Genomic DNA, 17018 nt, shown 5'->3' with positions numbered 1-17018 from the left:
CCAGAACAGTTCTGCGACGTTAGAGCGGAGCAGGTCCCTTAGGTGCTGACCCTCTAGGCACGAGAGTTCGTCAGCACCTTCCCGCAGGGTATTTTATGGCAAATCCACCGCGAAGGTGGCATGTCGAAGCATTGAGCTTCTCGGAGGGCTTTATAATACCGTCTAGGATACAGAACAGGAATGTTGATCGAGTACAGCCGCTGAGCAGAACTCTCAGCCTGGACGCCTTGTTCTAGACATCTGCATGAATGTAGCCCAGGCCCCGTCCATGACTACCCAGCTGTGCAGCGAAGCCTGGACATTACACCCGTACGGCATGTTTGCAGTTCACTCTGACGGGGAGGTGACCGGCAGAGGACCAGAAAGGAGAATTGGCTTGGGAGAAGAATCTCTAAGCATAGCGAGCTTGACATCTTTGCTTGAGCACCGTCTGCTGAGCTGGCGAGGAGGTTTCTGCGGGACATTAAAGCACGGACCTGCCCAAAGCGCGGAGAAGTGGGTCCAGCCCGTTTGCCAAGTTTAGTTTCCAAACTTAGTTTAGCTCCTTGGCACGATGGCTGCTTGCTTCCTTTTCTGCGCGTTCATCCTTCGTGCTTGGTACCTCACGTCGGGTCGCCCAATATCCACTACACACGTCCTCGAGTTCGCCATGGAGTGCATGACAAGGTACGTAATGCACAATTGGCTACTATTTGCGCGTTGCGTGGCCACACATCCAGAGATGTCGTGTCCTACTCAACTTCCTTGATCTCTCTTCCCATCCTCTCGTGAGGCACAGATTATTCTCCAGACAACGCAGCCAGACTCCACAGCTTCGTTGCATTGATACTACGGAGGTGTCGACACTCAGCATCGCTCTTCCTAATGGCGAGTTGAAAATAGAAGAGCAAGCTGGTCGGATTTTGGCTTTTCATAGAGAATCTGGTGCAAAGGGAGTGAATATTTGATTGCGGCGGATACGCCCCAGAGTACGAGCTTCTTGAGACAGTCCCATCACTCCGAGATTCTCATTGTCCTCCGGCTGGTGGATCGCGCGAGGCACTCCTTTCTCAAAATAGGCATACCCAAATCCGCTTGAAGATCCCGAGGGATGGTGTGAGGTTCTGCATCGTGAAGTGAGGTTTGGCTCGCCAGCAGTGCGTTGGAAGCACTTAATCGACAGAACTTGAATCCAAAGATGGACAAATCTCCCCACACGGGCTGCATAGGCTTGCCAAATAGCAGCATACAATGCAGTCTGAATACTGCTTCATAGCTACCAATAGGCCGGGACTTCCACCGCTTTCAATTCCGCCAGGAATTAGAGTTACGCCCTCGGGCTTGACACTTGACGAGTGTTCCTTGGTGGGAGCATCACGGGACGAGTCTACACGGGCTTTTCGAGGGCAATGAGGCCAGAGCTTATGGAAAGGCCTAAAACGGCCGCACTAAGTACTTCCCATCGAGTAGTGATGAGTGGTAACAATGCTAGAGGTTGCTGAGGTGAAATGGCCGTAGCCTCTTGATGTTACAGCTGCTGGTTATCTAGCAATGGTCCGCCGAGAAGTGTAGTTGGCTTTGTTGTGCGGTAACATGCCCAAGAAAGACGGCTGCAGCCATGAAACTGTGCTGGATGCCATGCGAATGCTTCCTAGGTCCAACAGTCCTCGCTGACAGGGATTCTATGCTTCTCCCCCCGAACCTATACCCAAGAAGAGCTGTTAGGCCGATAGCAACATAGAGATTTCTTTCTACCGGAAGTGGTACCAGCGTCCGAAGATCAAGGAGCGTGCGTACGAGCTACGTCTTGCCAACCAACGAACCGCAGCATACTTCGATCATCCACGGCTGGGTGCACAGGTGAGGCCAAGTCAGGTTAGTGACAAAGGTTCAACGACACATGAATTGCGTCTAGCGTGCAGAGAAGACGGGTGAAAGCCGGTTTGAGGGAAAAAGAAGGGAGGCGTCTTTGGGAGCGGTCTTACTGCCAAGGGCAACCCGCATGGTGTCCGCGAACATTCGCTGGTCAGAGACGGGAGTGGACGTGACTGTGACCACTGACTGCGAATGTCCATGGTCCTTCACTGGACACGGTCTTCCGTGGACAGTTGTGTGCCGATACGTGAACGAGTAAGAGTACTAGGAGACGATGCAGCTAATCCGTAGACAGCGTGAAAATTACTCCTCATAGGTCACGTCTGTGTACAGCTAGACTCAGTCCGCTGTTCTGCCGAAACAAGTTCATCAAGTGTTGTCCCCCTCGAGCCAATCGAAAGCGAAGCTGCGGATGTCATGCATGGTGTTCCGTACGAGGTGGAAGCGCTTCCTCTTGCAGTGAGGTCTTGTTTTATCTGCGTCCGCAAAGACAGCTGATGAGCTGTCAGCGAGTTTACCTTGTCGATCAAAAATGAAGCATATGCTTTTGCGGACTTCAGGATAAGATTAGTAAAGCAAAGGATCTACAGTGTACATTTGCAGCGGGGCCACTGTCTTGCACGCATGCCGCACTTGACTTAGTATGCATCAGCAGTTCAAAGAGAGCAGACGTCGGCCTCTGTGGGATCATAGGGTCCAATTGAAGGGCTCCCGTGGTGAAAAATAACGTACGCTGCAGGCCCGTTCCAGAACTGCTCTTCTCACTGGCTAGAACAAAGAGAGAACTAATGCAGCCGAGTGCGGGAATGGTCTACAAATGAATTCTACGAGTACCAACAATCGGAGATCAAGATGATCCTCGACACAACTGCTTTGACAGGAGTTCCGCGCTGCTTTCATGACCCAATGAATTCTCATGATAGACAAGCTCATGTCGAAGGCGCTTTTACTTTCGTACCTTGGCTCAAATGGACCCCCACGGGTCGACCCGCGAACGCAAGTGAGGTACATTCGCCATGGGCACAGAGGAGAAAGCTTGTCACGAATTCGAGTCGCCCTCATGCAATTTGTTTGAGGCAACACCATTGCCCTGCTTGAACTTCCGTCCACTCTCCAACCAAGTCGCTTGAGGGTCTATCATACAGACTCGTTGCGCAAAGATCCCGGATTCAGGTTTTCTAAGGACCCAGTGCCGCACAACGACCCAGATCGTCGCTTTGAACACCCTGCTGGCGATTCGCCGTCTTGGCTAAGATGCTGTACCTAACATTTAACTTCCGCATACCTAAGCCGCCAGCTACGAAGGGTAGCACATCGGCAACTGTTTTCCGTCCGAACCAGTAGTATGTTGTAGTTCCCCGGCTGGTGAGCTTTGGGCTGCAGCACTTGGAAGCTATTTAGCGAACAGGGGGCCTCTAACAGGAAGGCTTGCTGCAGACTAAAGAAGCCGTCTAAAACCAATTCGGTATTTCTGTTACCAACACAATGGGAGTGTCCGATCAAACGCGGGGAAAGAATGTCTTGGGCCAAACTCTATCCCCACTGCAATGCACTGCATCAGCTAGCCACCACTTCCTGACACAGAGACATCCAGAAATCCCCTTCTTCTGGCAAACGGAGTGCCTGTCCGACGCTACCGGAGTGAGACTCTATGTACTCCGCGACGATCTTCCCGTATCCATCTACCGATGCTTCCCAAACAAGAGCTCGGTTTCCCACACCTTCCTACTTGGAATATGCTGCAGATGTCCGCGCCACTGACGATATACTCCGGCAGGTACCTCTGCTGGCATTCCGCTTTCTCGTGAGTCCCGTTCTGGGCATTGCAGGCTGATCGTATCACTATACCTTGACCACAGGCCAATGTGAATCTATAACATCGATAGCATCGGACAAAGATCACCAGAGATTGCACTTTCTACGGCAATGATATGCCTTGCAGAGATTGTCCTTGCATACACGAGCAGTCACCGTGTTCATGTTGTCGGTCCAAGAGATGCGCGGAGCGGAAGTCGGTGATGGCTGTTATTGTCCACTTCTTGGGTTTGTAGCATGCCTGAGTGTACGCCAGGAAAGTACGCGGATGGTACATGCTGCCTTCAGGATGAGACTTGAGACAAGCTATAAAGCTCAAGGCAGATGCCACTTTGACATTGGAAATATTCTCTACCTCAGGTCGTTACTCCAGTCACTCAAACACTCTCGCTCCCAGCAGCCCATCTGCCTCCTAGCAGCATCATTCTGGATCATAGCAACAGCTCACTTAATCTGTCAACATGCACTGCACCAAAGCTCTCAGCATCCTCGCGGCCTATTTGGTCGTCTCTGGCATTGCCATCCCTCTCCCTAATGGGTCGACTCAACCAAAAGGAGGCGATGTGACCGCCACATCCGAGAACACCTCCACTGCTAAGGGTGATGGTTCAGCCGCAAACGGGAGCGCCCAGTCAAAGTAAGTCGACTTCCTCCTACAGACATCTCTCTGGTCCGGTCTGGCATTCTAGTACTCCTTTCAGCCCCCTACCCTCGAGACTCATAGCAGCCCTACTGACACGACGCTCTTAGTGCTCAAGGAGCCGGCGATGGTAACACAGCGAGCAACTCCAACACTGTCGATGGTGTTTATGGTGATAACGAGATAGTCAAGACAGTGACTGGGCTCAGACGCCGAACTGGAAGTGGGTCACAGTCCCAGCCTCAGAACAATGGTGATGTGACTGCCACGTCAGAGAACACTTCTAATGCCAAGGGTGATGGGTCGGCAGCTAATGGAAGTGCTCAATCTAATGCACAGGGAGCTGGCGATGACAATAAAGCAAGCAACTCCAACACTGCCGCTGACGTTGAAGGCTACGACAAGATCATTACTACGATCACTGGGTCGAAGCGTCGCCGCAACAACAACAACCCACAGCCTCAAGGGGGTGACGTGACCGCCACCTCAGAGAACACATCTACGGCCAAGGGTGACGGATCCGCAGCCAATGGCAGTGCTCAATCCAATGCTCAGGGAGCCGGTGACGGCAACACTGCGAGCAACTCTAACTCCGCCAACGATGTTGAAGGCGACAACACTGTAAAGACAACCATCACGAAGCTCACAGGCTGCAGCACCTGTCGTCGCAATACGCCCTCTAGTGGTGATGTGACCGCTACGTCTGACAATGAGTCAACCGCCAAAGGCGACGGATCGGCCGCTAACGGTAACGCACAATCAAACGCCCAAGGCGCTGGAGACGACAACAAGGCCACTAACACCAACACGGCTGATTACATCGAGGGTGATAACTATGAGTCGCTCACTAAGACCCTGACAAGTGGCCTCAGACGCCGGAATCAACCCCAAGCTTCCAGCGGTGATGTCACTGCGACATCTGACAACGAGTCAACTGCCAAGGGAGATGGTTCAGCTGCCAACGGCAATGCACAGTCAAATGCTCAGGGTGCCGGTGATGACAACAAAGCCACCAACACCAACACGGCTGACAATATTGAGGGAGACAACTATGAGTCAATCACCAAGACCCTGACAAGTGGTCTCAGACGCCGAAACCAACCCTCTAACAACGGAGACGTGACGGCTACGTCCGAGAACGAGTCGACTGCGAAAGGAGATGGTTCATCTGCCAACGGGAGCGCGCAGTCTAATGCTCAAGGTGCTGGTGACGACAATGAGGCAAGCAACAGCAATTCAGCCAAGGACGTTACTGGGGAGAATGAGGTATACAAAGTTATCATGGGCAGCTTGTGAGTTTATCTGGTTTCATTGGTCTTTCCGGGTTTTACGTTGAGTTGTCTGTACCATTTTAATGATATGTGGAGATCAAAAGCCATCGCCAGTGCGATCGATGCCTCCTAAGTGTACCTTTAAAACCCACTTCTTCTGTTTTCTTTTCAGGACTTATACTGATCATATCAAAAAAGGAAGCGCAACGACGTGAACGCAAACTCCCAGTCCAGCTCTTCGGCAGATGGAACGCTGGCTCACGCTGATGGAAGTGCCATCAGCTCAGCACAAGGCGCCAACGGCTCTAAAGGTCCTCTCTACGGCGTCACCTCCATCCTCACACGCCGCGACGACGACGACGACGACCAGACCACAGCGTCCGCTAGCTCTCACTCCGATAACAGCGGCTTGGGCAGCATCGCGAACTCGAACTCCCATTCCACCGCTCAAGGCGACGGCAGCACCGATTCCGGCGCCTCCTCGCTCATCGACCTCATCCCCCGGAGCAGCAGCAGCATGCGCCTGCGCTTCCGTCGCTCCGACCCTCCCACCGCCGACGCGGACACATCCACAAGCAACGGCCAAGCTGATGCGAGCGCCGTCAGCACCTCCAGCGGAGACAACTCGCAATCGGACAGCTATGCAAAGACTGTCGCCGCAGGCATAGCGTCGACTGCTATCGCGGGCGCATATGCCGACAACGGGGATGGATCTGCCCCGGCCGGTGACTTGAGTATCACACCTACAGCTGTGGGACCGACGGTGGATGTTGGAACCAATGAGGTCAGCGTCAGCCGGCTGAGGGCGAGGAGCTTCAGGGCTTGAGCACAGCTTGGCCTGGATAGTACTGTGGATCTAGGGGCTGCATGCCGGAGTTTTGTATGGCTGGCTGCGTCGGTATAATGTACGGTAACGAGACTGCGGTGTGGAAGTAAAGTAAAGCATGTAAGGACTGTGCCTTAGTACGCCTCCGCTGCTGGTGGCGATGGCTGTCACAATGCCGAGCTTACCGGGTTTGTGACTAGTGTATCATACGTCTGCAGCCACGGTATAGTTGAGAACCAGAGCGATCGCTTCGTCTTCTCTGGGACTTTCTAGCCAACTAGCATGTCATTGGACACAGAATCGGCAATCGACCGTAACGCGACTAGTAGCTGTGTTCTATTAGGCCGCCTATTGGCCCAAAGGAACATGGCCTGAACCGAGGACTCTACTGCCCGGGATGGAAGCTTACGACATGACACGCATTGTTAGCATGAGCCATTCATTGGTGACATGGTCAAGCCCACTTACCGATCTGAGTGCTGTTCGAGCAGTTGGTTGGCTCTGAATAATTGCATTCAATTGGATAAGCTCTCTTCAAGTAGTATAGTACAGAAGAGGTGTGGATAGTCACTGGTCGTGAAAGCAGGCAGATTTACTTACGTGCTGATGGATAACATCTCTTGTGGCCTGTGTACAAACAAGGAGACCTAGATCACAGCAATATTGACTTGCGAGATTGTTCTACTGCCGGACAGCCCTCTGGAATCAGTAGCCGGAAGCCATCAAAAGAGCCGTATAGACCTCGCTCATAGACGGGAAACTGGCGACGGCGTGCCATAGCTTTGGCACAGGTATTCTCCCGACAATGGCGACAGTACTGGCATGGAGCAGGTCGCCCGCCTCCCGGCCAACGATGGTTGCGCCCACCAGAATTTTCGTATCTTCATCGATTACCCACTGAGCCCAACCCTCATAGTTGAGCTCTGCATGGACGAATGCGCCCGGAAACATGAACGGGACTGCTACAATCTTTGCGTTCAGGCCCTTTGCTTCAGCTTGGGCCGCGGTCAGACCAACCATCGCCACGTGAGGATCTGTGAAGATAATTTGAGGAACCATCTCGTGGTCTGCTGTCGCCGAGAAATCATTGAACGGCTCCTCAACCAGTGCCATCTTCCGAGATCGAGCTATAATTGCCAGACCTGCAGTTCGGGCTTGGTAAACACCCATGTGTGTCATAGGGTTCCTGCCGTTTGCATCACCGATAGCGTAAAGCCACTTTCCTGTAGCTGTCGCGACGCAGAGGCTCTCGCTGACTTCCAGCTTAGGGTGAACTTTGACTCCCAGGTCTTCAAGTCCAAGATCTTGGGTACTAGCCCTTCTGCCAGTAGCGAGAAGCAAGACGGACCCAGTGAGATGATCTCCAGAAGCTAAATCGGCTTTGAACTTGTCCTTGTCGACTTTGCTGAGTTTATCGATCGCAGTTGACAGGCAAACCTCCACCCCGAGTGCAGTCAGCGATTTCTTGACCAACTCGCTCGCCTCGGGCTCGCATCGTGGCAGCAGTCGCTTGCTACTGCTGATCAGCGTCACTCGCTTTCCTAGCGACCCATAGAAAGTTGCCATCTCGCACCCAATGACTCCACCTCCCAAGATAACCAGATGCTCTGGCACAAAGTTCGCCGCCGTCGCTTCTCGACTCGTCCACCAGTCAATCTGATCCAATCCCTCTATTTTTGGGATTGTAGCCTCTGACCCCGTGGCCAGCACTACAGCCTGCGTCGCCTCCAGCACCACTTGGTTGCCATCTAGGTTCGTGACTTCGACTTTCTTCACCCCTGTCAACTTCCCCTGTCCCCTCACGACATCTACCCCCTGATCGAGCGAGAGATTCAGCAGAATCGTGTCATCCCAACCCTGGACAATCCCGTCTCTCCGTTTAAATACACCCTGTACATCAATGGTGCTGCCATCGGGGGTGCACTCTTGTATCATCTGCTTCGAGCCACCCATTTGCCGACCCGCACCTAATGCTTCATTGGGCCGCAAGAGAGCTTTGGACGGAATGCATGCCCAGAAAGGGCAATCGCCGCCGAAGAGCTCATTTTCGACGATCACGGTGCCCAGCTTGGCTGAAGCTGTCAGGGAGGCGAGTCGTCGGCCTGCAGGGCCGGAGCCGAGGACAATGACATCGTAAGTTTTGCGGGACAGGGACAAGGGAAGGTGGTTACTTGGATGAAGAGGAATGTTGCGCTTGAGCAGCGGCATTCTGGCGTGTTACGTGTGAGCTTTAGGTCGTGCGAGTTGCCTCTTTTGAGATCCAAATCGAACGAAACACGGAGGGGCCGTGTTGTTGGCGACGACCAGGCAGATATAGAAAGGCAGCCAGAGCGACACCGAAAGCATATCCGACCTGCAACCAATCATTGAACTTCCACCGCCGAGCCAGGACTCTGAACTTGCCTTTTCGGGAATGCGACACATTTCCATATTTGGCAACCGATGGCTTGCATGTCTAGGTTTGTTGGACTGGACTGGACGAAAAAGCAATGACAAGCGATGGAAAGCCACTGCTGGAAGATGACAAAGCATGCCAGGATCATAGATCAGGAGTTATACCATGATGCTAATTACAAGATGAGAATAGTACGTGGTGTACCTACTTGATGTGGAAAGGTTTCAAAGGATCGTTGCCTGACCCTTCGATTATTCGATAAAACCTCCATTCTGCGGTTGTAGCCGTGGATTTGAGTGCTTTACTCTTCACTGGAATCCCCATTGCTCAACCTTTCGTCCGTGGGGACGAGCTGACCTGCCACGCTGCCTCCTCGAACTTCTCCTCGCACCATCTCGCAAACTGCACGGATGGCACATCCAGCAGGCGGTAGACCATGTCCGCGAAATAGAACACGATGGGTATCGAGACGATCGCGCCCATGATCCACTGCAACAAAAAGCCCAGCTGCGTCTCTCGCCCGCCTAGAGGCTCTGTGATCGCCGCCAAGAAAGGAAGCATGCTGTATTCGACACAATGCAGCACCGGTCCGTGGGCGAGGTATAATGCAAACGACACCTTCCCGGCGTATTGAGAGAAAGAGTTGGTATAGATCCATTGGATGTCGCAGGAGTGCGCCGCGGAGCTAAGCAAGCACATCGCACCGACGCTCCATAGCCAGTAGGAATGCTCGAGGGCCTTATACCAGGAAGGGTTCAACCACGCAACCAGGACTCGATAGACGGGCGTCACTTCGGAGCCGTTGTACGGGCAGCTCAGGAAGAACATGCCCACGAGAAACACGACTATGTGGAAAGCCCGCCAGTAGATGCTCTTAGGGTCCGTAAGACGGGCGATATGATCGGCCGTAGACAGAGGGCGACGGTTGGGGTCCCATGCCACATATGTGCCTGTGCTGGGCGCCGAATGACTTTCCCGGAAGGCGAGCAATGCCAAGTCAGCCTCAGCGAGTATCATACCGGCGAAGAAGAGCGCTGTCTGTGAGCCCACTGGTGTCAGCGTGTTGGAGAACCAGAAGAACATGTATCCGGCAACGAGTACTCTTGCCCAGCTTTTCAGACGGGCTGTTCCGGTCTGTACAAGGTACAGTAGCATAGAGACTCGGAACTCGATGATGATCGTCCAGAGGTGGGGATGCAGGCTGGGCTGAACATAGCCCCAATTCGTGATGTTCGTCATCGTCGCAAAGTCGTTCCAGATGGTGTTGAACATGTACCATATGTTCGGCTGCTGTGGTGGAATGTTCTCCAAGTGATCCATAAGCCCCTGCTCCGCGGCCGCCTGTGCCCACTTGTAAATGCCAACTTGTGCTGCCACGGCGATGATAGCCACCATCGCAAAGGCGGGAATGAATAAACGCATGCCACGCCGAAATATCGATGATGAAAGCGTCTTCTGGACCTGCGAAGAACGGTTTCGCATCTGCTTGATGGGCTTGTAGGACAAGACGTAGCCTGAAAGAACGAAAAACGTGAAGACCTGGGCGGAACCAGACCACAGAATCTTCACAAACGGAAATTGTGCGAGGTTCTTATCCTGGGGATATGTGCCCCAGCCAAAGTGATAGATGCGAGCGGTAAAGGTAGAGGTGTAGTCTGCAAGAACACGGAATGAAATCAGCATTTGTACATTCACCTTGAAAGTGACCTCCGGCATTGTCTGTGGCAGATTCTGGTCATGAGAGACAGGTAGAGACATACGTTGATTGACGACTGCCAGGCAGGCTAACCCACGTAGGCCGTCGAGAGCCATGAGGCCGGCATTTGGTCGGCTAGCCGATTTCGTGCTCGAACGTAGAAACGAAGGTACGAAAATGAGCTGGCACACTCTCAAGAATTTATTGCCCGGCCTGATCCCCATATGCTGGGGGAGTGTGGATGACCCTCTCGCATGCTCTGGCGAAAGATGGTTTTCGCGATGTGGGTGCTTCTCATCGAGATAGATTCCGTTCTCCTCGAGGGCGAGGGTCTGCCGCAGGAAGTTCGACATGATGAACCCAAAATTAACGCTGATGCTAAATCACGGTGCACGTTGTGTCCGCACGTTGTGTTCACCGATCAAAGAAGTCGATGGATGATTTCGCGCTCGAGAGACTGAATTATGGCGAAAATAGATGGCGTTAACCCTTCGTATGAAATTGCATTGAACAGTCTCGAGAGCCCCTTGCAGCCCCACGTTTTCTGCCATATCAGAATGTGACGAACGCGTCGGAATGTATGCTTCCCGAGAACTGCCGTGAACCCTGGGCTGACAACATTCCTTCAAATGTATCGAGAGCCGCAGATTCGAGTCTGATTTGTCGGTCTATTCTCTACCACGTGAGGAGGACAGGATACCGAACACCGAATAACGACAGCGCCTCTCATGCACGTACTGCATCTGATAAAATACAAGCTCGCAAGCTCAATGATCTTGCGATTTCTCGTCGTGTAACTAGATCTGCAGCACAGCCGCTCCGCTAGTCCATCGAAAGGGCTCTCATAGATTAGCCTTCAGCCGCCTTCGGTCCCTGATATATGGATGCCCGCCTTTCCTGACCAGTCCATCGACCTCGCCCGTGTTAACGTACTGGGCACTCGCGTCCCTCATCAGGTCTGTGAGTCCACATAGCTGCATCGCGGTATGGATCTCGTCTCGTAGAACTGTTCTCGTGGTTAGCAATGCGCCAAGAAGCTCCTGTCATGGTTGTATTGGCGAGGACTTACTGTCGAAAGCGTACTCAACTCCTTCCTGACCATAATTGTTGGCGTACAGGAACGGTCTCCCTATGCCAACGGCAGATGCACCCAAACAGACTGCCTTTACCACATCCGACCCTCGACGGATGCCTCCGTCTACCAGCACCTCCATCGAGTCAAAGACCTCGGGACAGTTCTTGTGCAACTCCAATAGCGTCACGATTGCCGGGCTGGCCGTGTCAGCGGCGCGGCCGCCATGATTGCTCAGCACGATGCCCTGCAGACCGTGTTCTTGCGCCAGTTTCGCGTCTTCCCAGCGCTGGATGCCCTTCAGCACGAGCGGCAACTTCGTGATGCGATTGAGCCACGCGATATCGTCCCAGCTAAGTGAAGAGTCTATGAAGGACGAATTCAGTCGCGCTAGCCCTGCTCCTTTCCGATCCGCAGTCGCCGACATCCCCCCGGCCTTGACATTCATCGTCGATGCATCGAACTTGGCCCGCTCATCAGCTTCGCGCTTGGATATCACAGGCAAGTCCACGGTAACGAACAAAGCCTTGACCTTGCCCGTGGCTTCGGCCTTCCGAACTGCCTCTTCTGACTTCTGTCGATCCTTGTTGACGTACAACTGGAAGAAGGCCTGTTGGGGCGTGGCAGCAAGGATTTCGTCGTGCGGGAATGAAGTGGGCGTCGACATGCAAAGAATTGAGCCCTTGGCAGAGGCGGCTTTGGTCAATGCCAACTCGCCTTCAGGTCCGGCTGTCTTGGCGGTCCCTGTCGGGGTAATGTAGAGGGGCATATCGAGCTGGACACCGAAGAGCGTGGTCGCGCTGCTGACGGTGGCCACGTTCCTCATGATAGCCGGCCGAAGCCAGATCTTTTGGAAAATGCTGCTGTTGGCGTCACGGGTTATGTTGTCATTGGAGGCCCCGTTGATGTAGGCCCAGGACTTCTCCGGCCATGTCCGTCTCGCCACCTCCTCGAAGTCGTACAGGTTGATGATGTTGTCTAAGGGCACTTTCTCATCACCGCTGCTGCGCTGCAGCTGTTGGGGCTGGCCTACCGGAGTACCCCATCCCTCCGGCGCGGTTGATCGATCCAATATGCCAACATGCTCAGCCTCGTTCAGAGTTTTCTTGATTAGCGAGGGGGCATGGATCTCATTGTAGCTGATAGAAGCATCGCGGCCGGCATGTTGGTAGATGACTTTGCTGTCAGCTGTTGTTTGCAATGGCTGCGAAGCTCAAGCAATGACTTACTGTCGGCGCCACCTGGATGCTCCGTTGCGAAGTTGGTCATATCGTAGACCCACTCGTTTACCACGAGCCACACGCTCTCCTTGGTGCTGTGCTGCTCCAGCTCCGACACTGATACCCGCCTGGCCATCTTTGGAAGTAACGAGACGTATCGCAACAACTACCCACGCTCCAGACAGTGCTCAAACACGAAAAGCAAGGTGAAGACACGAATGATCGCCATGTTCATCGGAGATGTCCCCGTTTTGTCTACACCCTCGGCATCGCCCTTGGGGTTCTCAAGTGCCGTGACCCCCGATCCGTGGGGTCGTTTCTAATCACAGAGCGCCGATAGGGCTCGGATCGGGGCAGAGTTGGGGGCTTCCCCACGAACTCCAGGAGCTATAACTCCGGATGACCCTTTCGGGCCCCAGAGCAAATTCGTCCGGGCATCACCTCCCAGAATGCGGAAAGCACTGCAACAGACAGTAATTTCCGTGCAAAGCGGAGAGTTGGAAGCAGGACAACAAATATTCGCACGTGCCGAAGTATCAAGAGTGTGTTCCTGGCTAGCAGCCTAGCGCGCAACCCTGTATTAGAAGCTTCATCATACGCATTTATCCCATCACAGCTCTGTGCTGCTTTATCAAGTACGGTCCACAGAACTTCAACACTGCCTCGACCAACCAGGCTGGCGGCAACAGGTGGCTGTTCCCTCCCCCAACGGTAGGCCTGATCAACACAGCCAACCTCCATCAACAGCGTAACAAGCGCCGGTTACAAAAGTAGCCTCATCACTCAACAAAAAGGCGATGACCTTCGCTGCTTCCATTGGATCGCCCCAGCGCTTCTGACACTGTGTTGCAACAATGTGAGGTCGAGCCTCTTCGGGTATTTGATCAGTCAATGGTGTCTTGATAGAGCCTAGATACGAAGGACGGTCAGCCAGTGTCATACAAACCATGGGAATCAGCTTACCAGGAGCAAGGCAATTGACTCGAACCCCTCCGTCTCCCTCTTCTCGTGCCGCCGCCTTGGTAAGTCCAATGACTGCGTGCTTGCTGGCGCAGTATGCACTACTTCCAGCCAAACCGACATGGCCCGCGATACTTGCAACATTCACAATACTGGCACCGCTCTGCATCTGCTTCAATTGAGCGCGGAGACAGCGGAAGACTCCAGTGGCGTTGATGTCCATGACTTGAGCCCATTCCTCGTCAGTCGACTGCCGGATCGAGATCGGTCTCATGAAATGGATACCGGCGATATTGGCTGCGCAGTCGAGTCGTCCAAAGTGCTTCACTGTGGATGTGATCCATTCCTCGACTGCTGATGCAGACGAGACGTTGACTATAGTGGAGAGGTGTGACCATCCAGCAGTGACAGTGTCGTGAAGTGATTCAAGCGTAGCCTCAAGTCCATCGGCATCGTGGTCGGAAATCGAGAGAAGTGCACCTTGCGATGCCAGGAGCTGCGCTGTTGCACGTCCAATGCCTGAAGCAGCGCCCGTTATGGCTACCTGAAAGTTCTGCCGTCAGCCTGTGAAAATCATCATGCGTTATCCGGAAAGAAACCGATAATGCGAGGTCAACCATGAGCCTATACTTACCACTTTGCCGTCCATTTTCGACAAACAAATCTTCTTTGCAATGCCAAACGGAATACTGAGAAGTTGCACGCCTCTTGTGTCAAAGCTTTAGGACGCTATTGTGGTGGGATATTCTCTGGATGGCTTTCAATCCCGAAGAGCTTTATATCTCGAGCACTCTGTTCTAGCTTGAGGACTAGAACCAGTGTAGGCGAACGCCGACGTTATAGAACCTGCACGTTGCAGACACAGGGGACTAAATTTCAGCTTGCCTCCATGCCTCATCTTACTCCGCCAAAGACCCGAGCCATATCAGTCGAACGAAAGCCGTCGAAGAGACGTCTGATACCAAGATAGTCCGAGCGAGAGGCGTGTCAGATATGTCCGGAAATGTCACCATGGGCCGAGATTAAATGTTACAAGCAATGCAAGATGACTCTTACAGATCTGCGAAGACACCTTCGCATTCCAACAGTCCGGCCTATCAGCTCATCAGCAACCAGGTAACATATGATGCCTTTTCAGCCAGCCATGACACAGACCAATTCCGACACAAAGCTCAGCCCTCGAGCGCAGATGTCAAGTTGAGATATCACTGGAGCACTAAGCTGCTGATGCAATGAACCGTCCTTGCTCGCATGCTATACCTGAGAAAGGAAAACTGTCAGCAGACAGGTTTCTGCGAACAGACACTAGCAATCACAGTAGAAAGTTCCCGAGGACAGCGATCTGTTGAAGGCTGCTTCCCGATAGACTCCATGGTGTGTAGGTGAGGCTGAAGACCCGGACAGCGCATGCACCTCGCGAAATGAGGCCTCTATACTCTCAGCCCGTAGCCATTATGTAAGCAGCAAGTAACTGGTTTAATCCGCGCAAGGTACAATCCTGGCGATTTGCATATGTGCCTTCTCGCATCAGGTTAGGGCGCTTGGTCGAGTGCAGCAGATCGCGCTTGAGAATCCGAGGTTGCTTGTGTTAAAAGTCACCATGAAGGGGAAAGGGTGCCGTGTCCGTTCTCATACTAGCACGGAGACTGGCTCATCAGACAAGGAACGAGGCTATCCGAATTTTGGTGAGGAGCAAGTATGCATATGTTGAGCAGGGAAGTTTTCGATTTATTTGAATGATTGATATTATAGCTACTTATCTAAGCGTCAAAAGCGCTAGTAGTTTGGGCCATCGCGGGCCAAAGGGTACACAAAAAATGAATTGAAGGATTAATCTGTTTCCAGCTCTTCGCCTCATAGTCAGACACGAATCAAATACCGCTAGTATCGACGCAATCTATGACAAGGTCACTTGCGCTGATAATCAGGAGCCATCAGTAGAAACCCAGCACCGCAGTGTCGTATCTGACGAATTGACCCTGCGCAGGGTTGTCCGACCCATACGAGAAGGGATCTCCGTTCGTGGTAACGTACAGAGAGCCGCGCTTCAGATCCTCCGCGGTCGTCCCAAACTTTGCCGCTGTGAGGCCGTGAGGGAGACCTGTGGCATTTCCCGCCACTGCTGTGATGTTCAAACGTTCCCCAGCAGCCACCCCTTCGAGAAATGCGACGTGACCATACTGACAGGCCAACCAAGCATTGCCTTCAAAGTCAAGGGCGAAATCATCGGGAAAGATGTTGGAGAATTCCTGGTCGATGAGCAGCTCCGTTGGTCCCGACGCAGAGCCTGTTGTCTCGTTGATAGGGAGACGGTAGAAGGTGACCTGATTCGTGTTGTCGTAGTAGAGATACCCGTTGCTGACACTGAGACCGTTGATACCGATTGCCAACCCGCCAGAAAGGTCTGCGTCGGGCGCCATACTCTCGTCGTCGATGACGACGGCGGCGTCTCCTGTGCGGACGTTCACTGACCAGACGGTACCTTTTAGTGAGTCGCCCACCAAGATCGTGCCGGCAGTCGGATTCAGGACAGCCACTCCATTGAGAAGACCGGCGTCCGGGAGCTCTGCGATGAGCTTAGTCTTGGCTTGTCCATCTCTTTTCCAATCGCGCCAATGGTGCTTAGCCTCGCCACCGCGAGAAAGGCCGTTAAGGTCGATCTCCCAAACGGACCAACTTCCCGGAGTCGAAGTGCCGGCCGTTGTGGAGTAATTGCCGACAGCAACATAGAAAACATCGTGACCGAGCTCGACGATGCCTAGCACACCAAGATAGCCTGGGAACTCGGCAATAAGGATCGGATCAAATTCACCGCTCGATGAGAGCAGGTAGACCTCTGGTGCGGAGAGGACAGTTGCGAGGAAATTGCCGTCCGCTGCGCGAGCAGAGAGGTTCTCGACCCAGGTGCCATTTGGGAAGGTGGTGAGGATGTTTGGCTCAAGGATTGGGTCGGAGAACATGATAGGAGTGAGGTCGCTGCTTGCCTGTCTTGCTCTCGGATGGGACAGGCGAGCAAGGACTGGAGCAATGATGACGCCCCAGAGGAGTACAGTAATGATGGTGGTAGATCTTGCCATTTCAATGTTGGTATCGCAGTGTGCTTGTAAATGGATTGAACTTTTTGCTGAGCTGCAAATGCTCGAACGATGACATGGACTTTATATACCTTCTTGACCTGAAATCTGCCATGCTCATTGGATATCCATGTTGGGACCCAAGGTCAAGGACTTTTTCTGGGCGCATACCACGTGCTGTGAGGCTGGCCTCCT

At 53.1% G+C, this 17018-nt stretch overlaps 6 protein-coding genes across 6 annotated transcripts; 1 reads left to right on the top strand and 5 right to left on the bottom strand.

The window, feature by feature from the left end:
* Window positions 1-4130: 4130 nt before the first annotated feature.
* Window positions 4131-6406, top strand: HMPREF1541_09091 (uncharacterized protein; the record flags this gene model as incomplete). The annotated part of the gene is made up of 3 exons (XM_008713766.1): window positions 4131-4306; window positions 4420-5601; window positions 5779-6406. 3 exons carry the CDS (start codon window positions 4131-4133, stop codon window positions 6404-6406), a joined length of 1986 nt encoding a protein of 661 aa, XP_008711988.1.
* A 705-nt stretch (window positions 6407-7111) lies between these two features.
* On the bottom strand, window positions 7112-8614 carry HMPREF1541_09090 (uncharacterized protein; the record flags this gene model as incomplete). Its single annotated transcript, XM_008713765.1, has 1 exon — window positions 7112-8614. One exon carries the CDS (start codon window positions 8612-8614, stop codon window positions 7112-7114), a length of 1503 nt encoding a protein of 500 aa, XP_008711987.1.
* A 514-nt stretch (window positions 8615-9128) lies between these two features.
* HMPREF1541_09089 (uncharacterized protein) lies at window positions 9129-10850 on the bottom strand (the record flags this gene model as incomplete). Its single annotated transcript, XM_008713764.1, has 1 exon — window positions 9129-10850. The coding sequence occupies one exon, from the start codon at window positions 10848-10850 to the stop codon at window positions 9129-9131; it is 1722 nt and encodes a 573-aa protein (XP_008711986.1).
* Window positions 10851-11339: 489 nt separating this feature from the next.
* HMPREF1541_09088 (uncharacterized protein) lies at window positions 11340-12925 on the bottom strand (the record flags this gene model as incomplete). The annotated part of the gene is made up of 3 exons (XM_008713763.1): window positions 11340-11503; window positions 11567-12745; window positions 12799-12925. 3 exons carry the CDS (start codon window positions 12923-12925, stop codon window positions 11340-11342), a joined length of 1470 nt encoding a protein of 489 aa, XP_008711985.1.
* A 585-nt stretch (window positions 12926-13510) lies between these two features.
* HMPREF1541_09087 (uncharacterized protein) lies at window positions 13511-14398 on the bottom strand (the record flags this gene model as incomplete). Its single annotated transcript, XM_008713762.1, has 3 exons — window positions 13511-13698; window positions 13753-14293; window positions 14384-14398. The coding sequence occupies 3 exons, from the start codon at window positions 14396-14398 to the stop codon at window positions 13511-13513; spliced, it is 744 nt and encodes a 247-aa protein (XP_008711984.1).
* A 1285-nt stretch (window positions 14399-15683) lies between these two features.
* HMPREF1541_09086 (uncharacterized protein) lies at window positions 15684-16709 on the bottom strand (the record flags this gene model as incomplete). Its single annotated transcript, XM_008713761.1, has 1 exon — window positions 15684-16709. The coding sequence occupies one exon, from the start codon at window positions 16707-16709 to the stop codon at window positions 15684-15686; it is 1026 nt and encodes a 341-aa protein (XP_008711983.1).
* Between the last annotated feature and the right edge of the window lie 309 nt (window positions 16710-17018).

Source organism: Cyphellophora europaea, assembly GCF_000365145.1.
Source record: "Cyphellophora europaea CBS 101466 unplaced genomic scaffold supercont1.10, whole genome shotgun sequence".
In the NCBI taxonomy this organism is placed as follows: Eukaryota; Fungi; Ascomycota; class Eurotiomycetes; order Chaetothyriales; family Cyphellophoraceae; genus Cyphellophora; species Cyphellophora europaea.
Note: the sequence above shows the minus strand (reverse complement) of the source record. Positions and strands in the feature narration are given on the sequence as shown.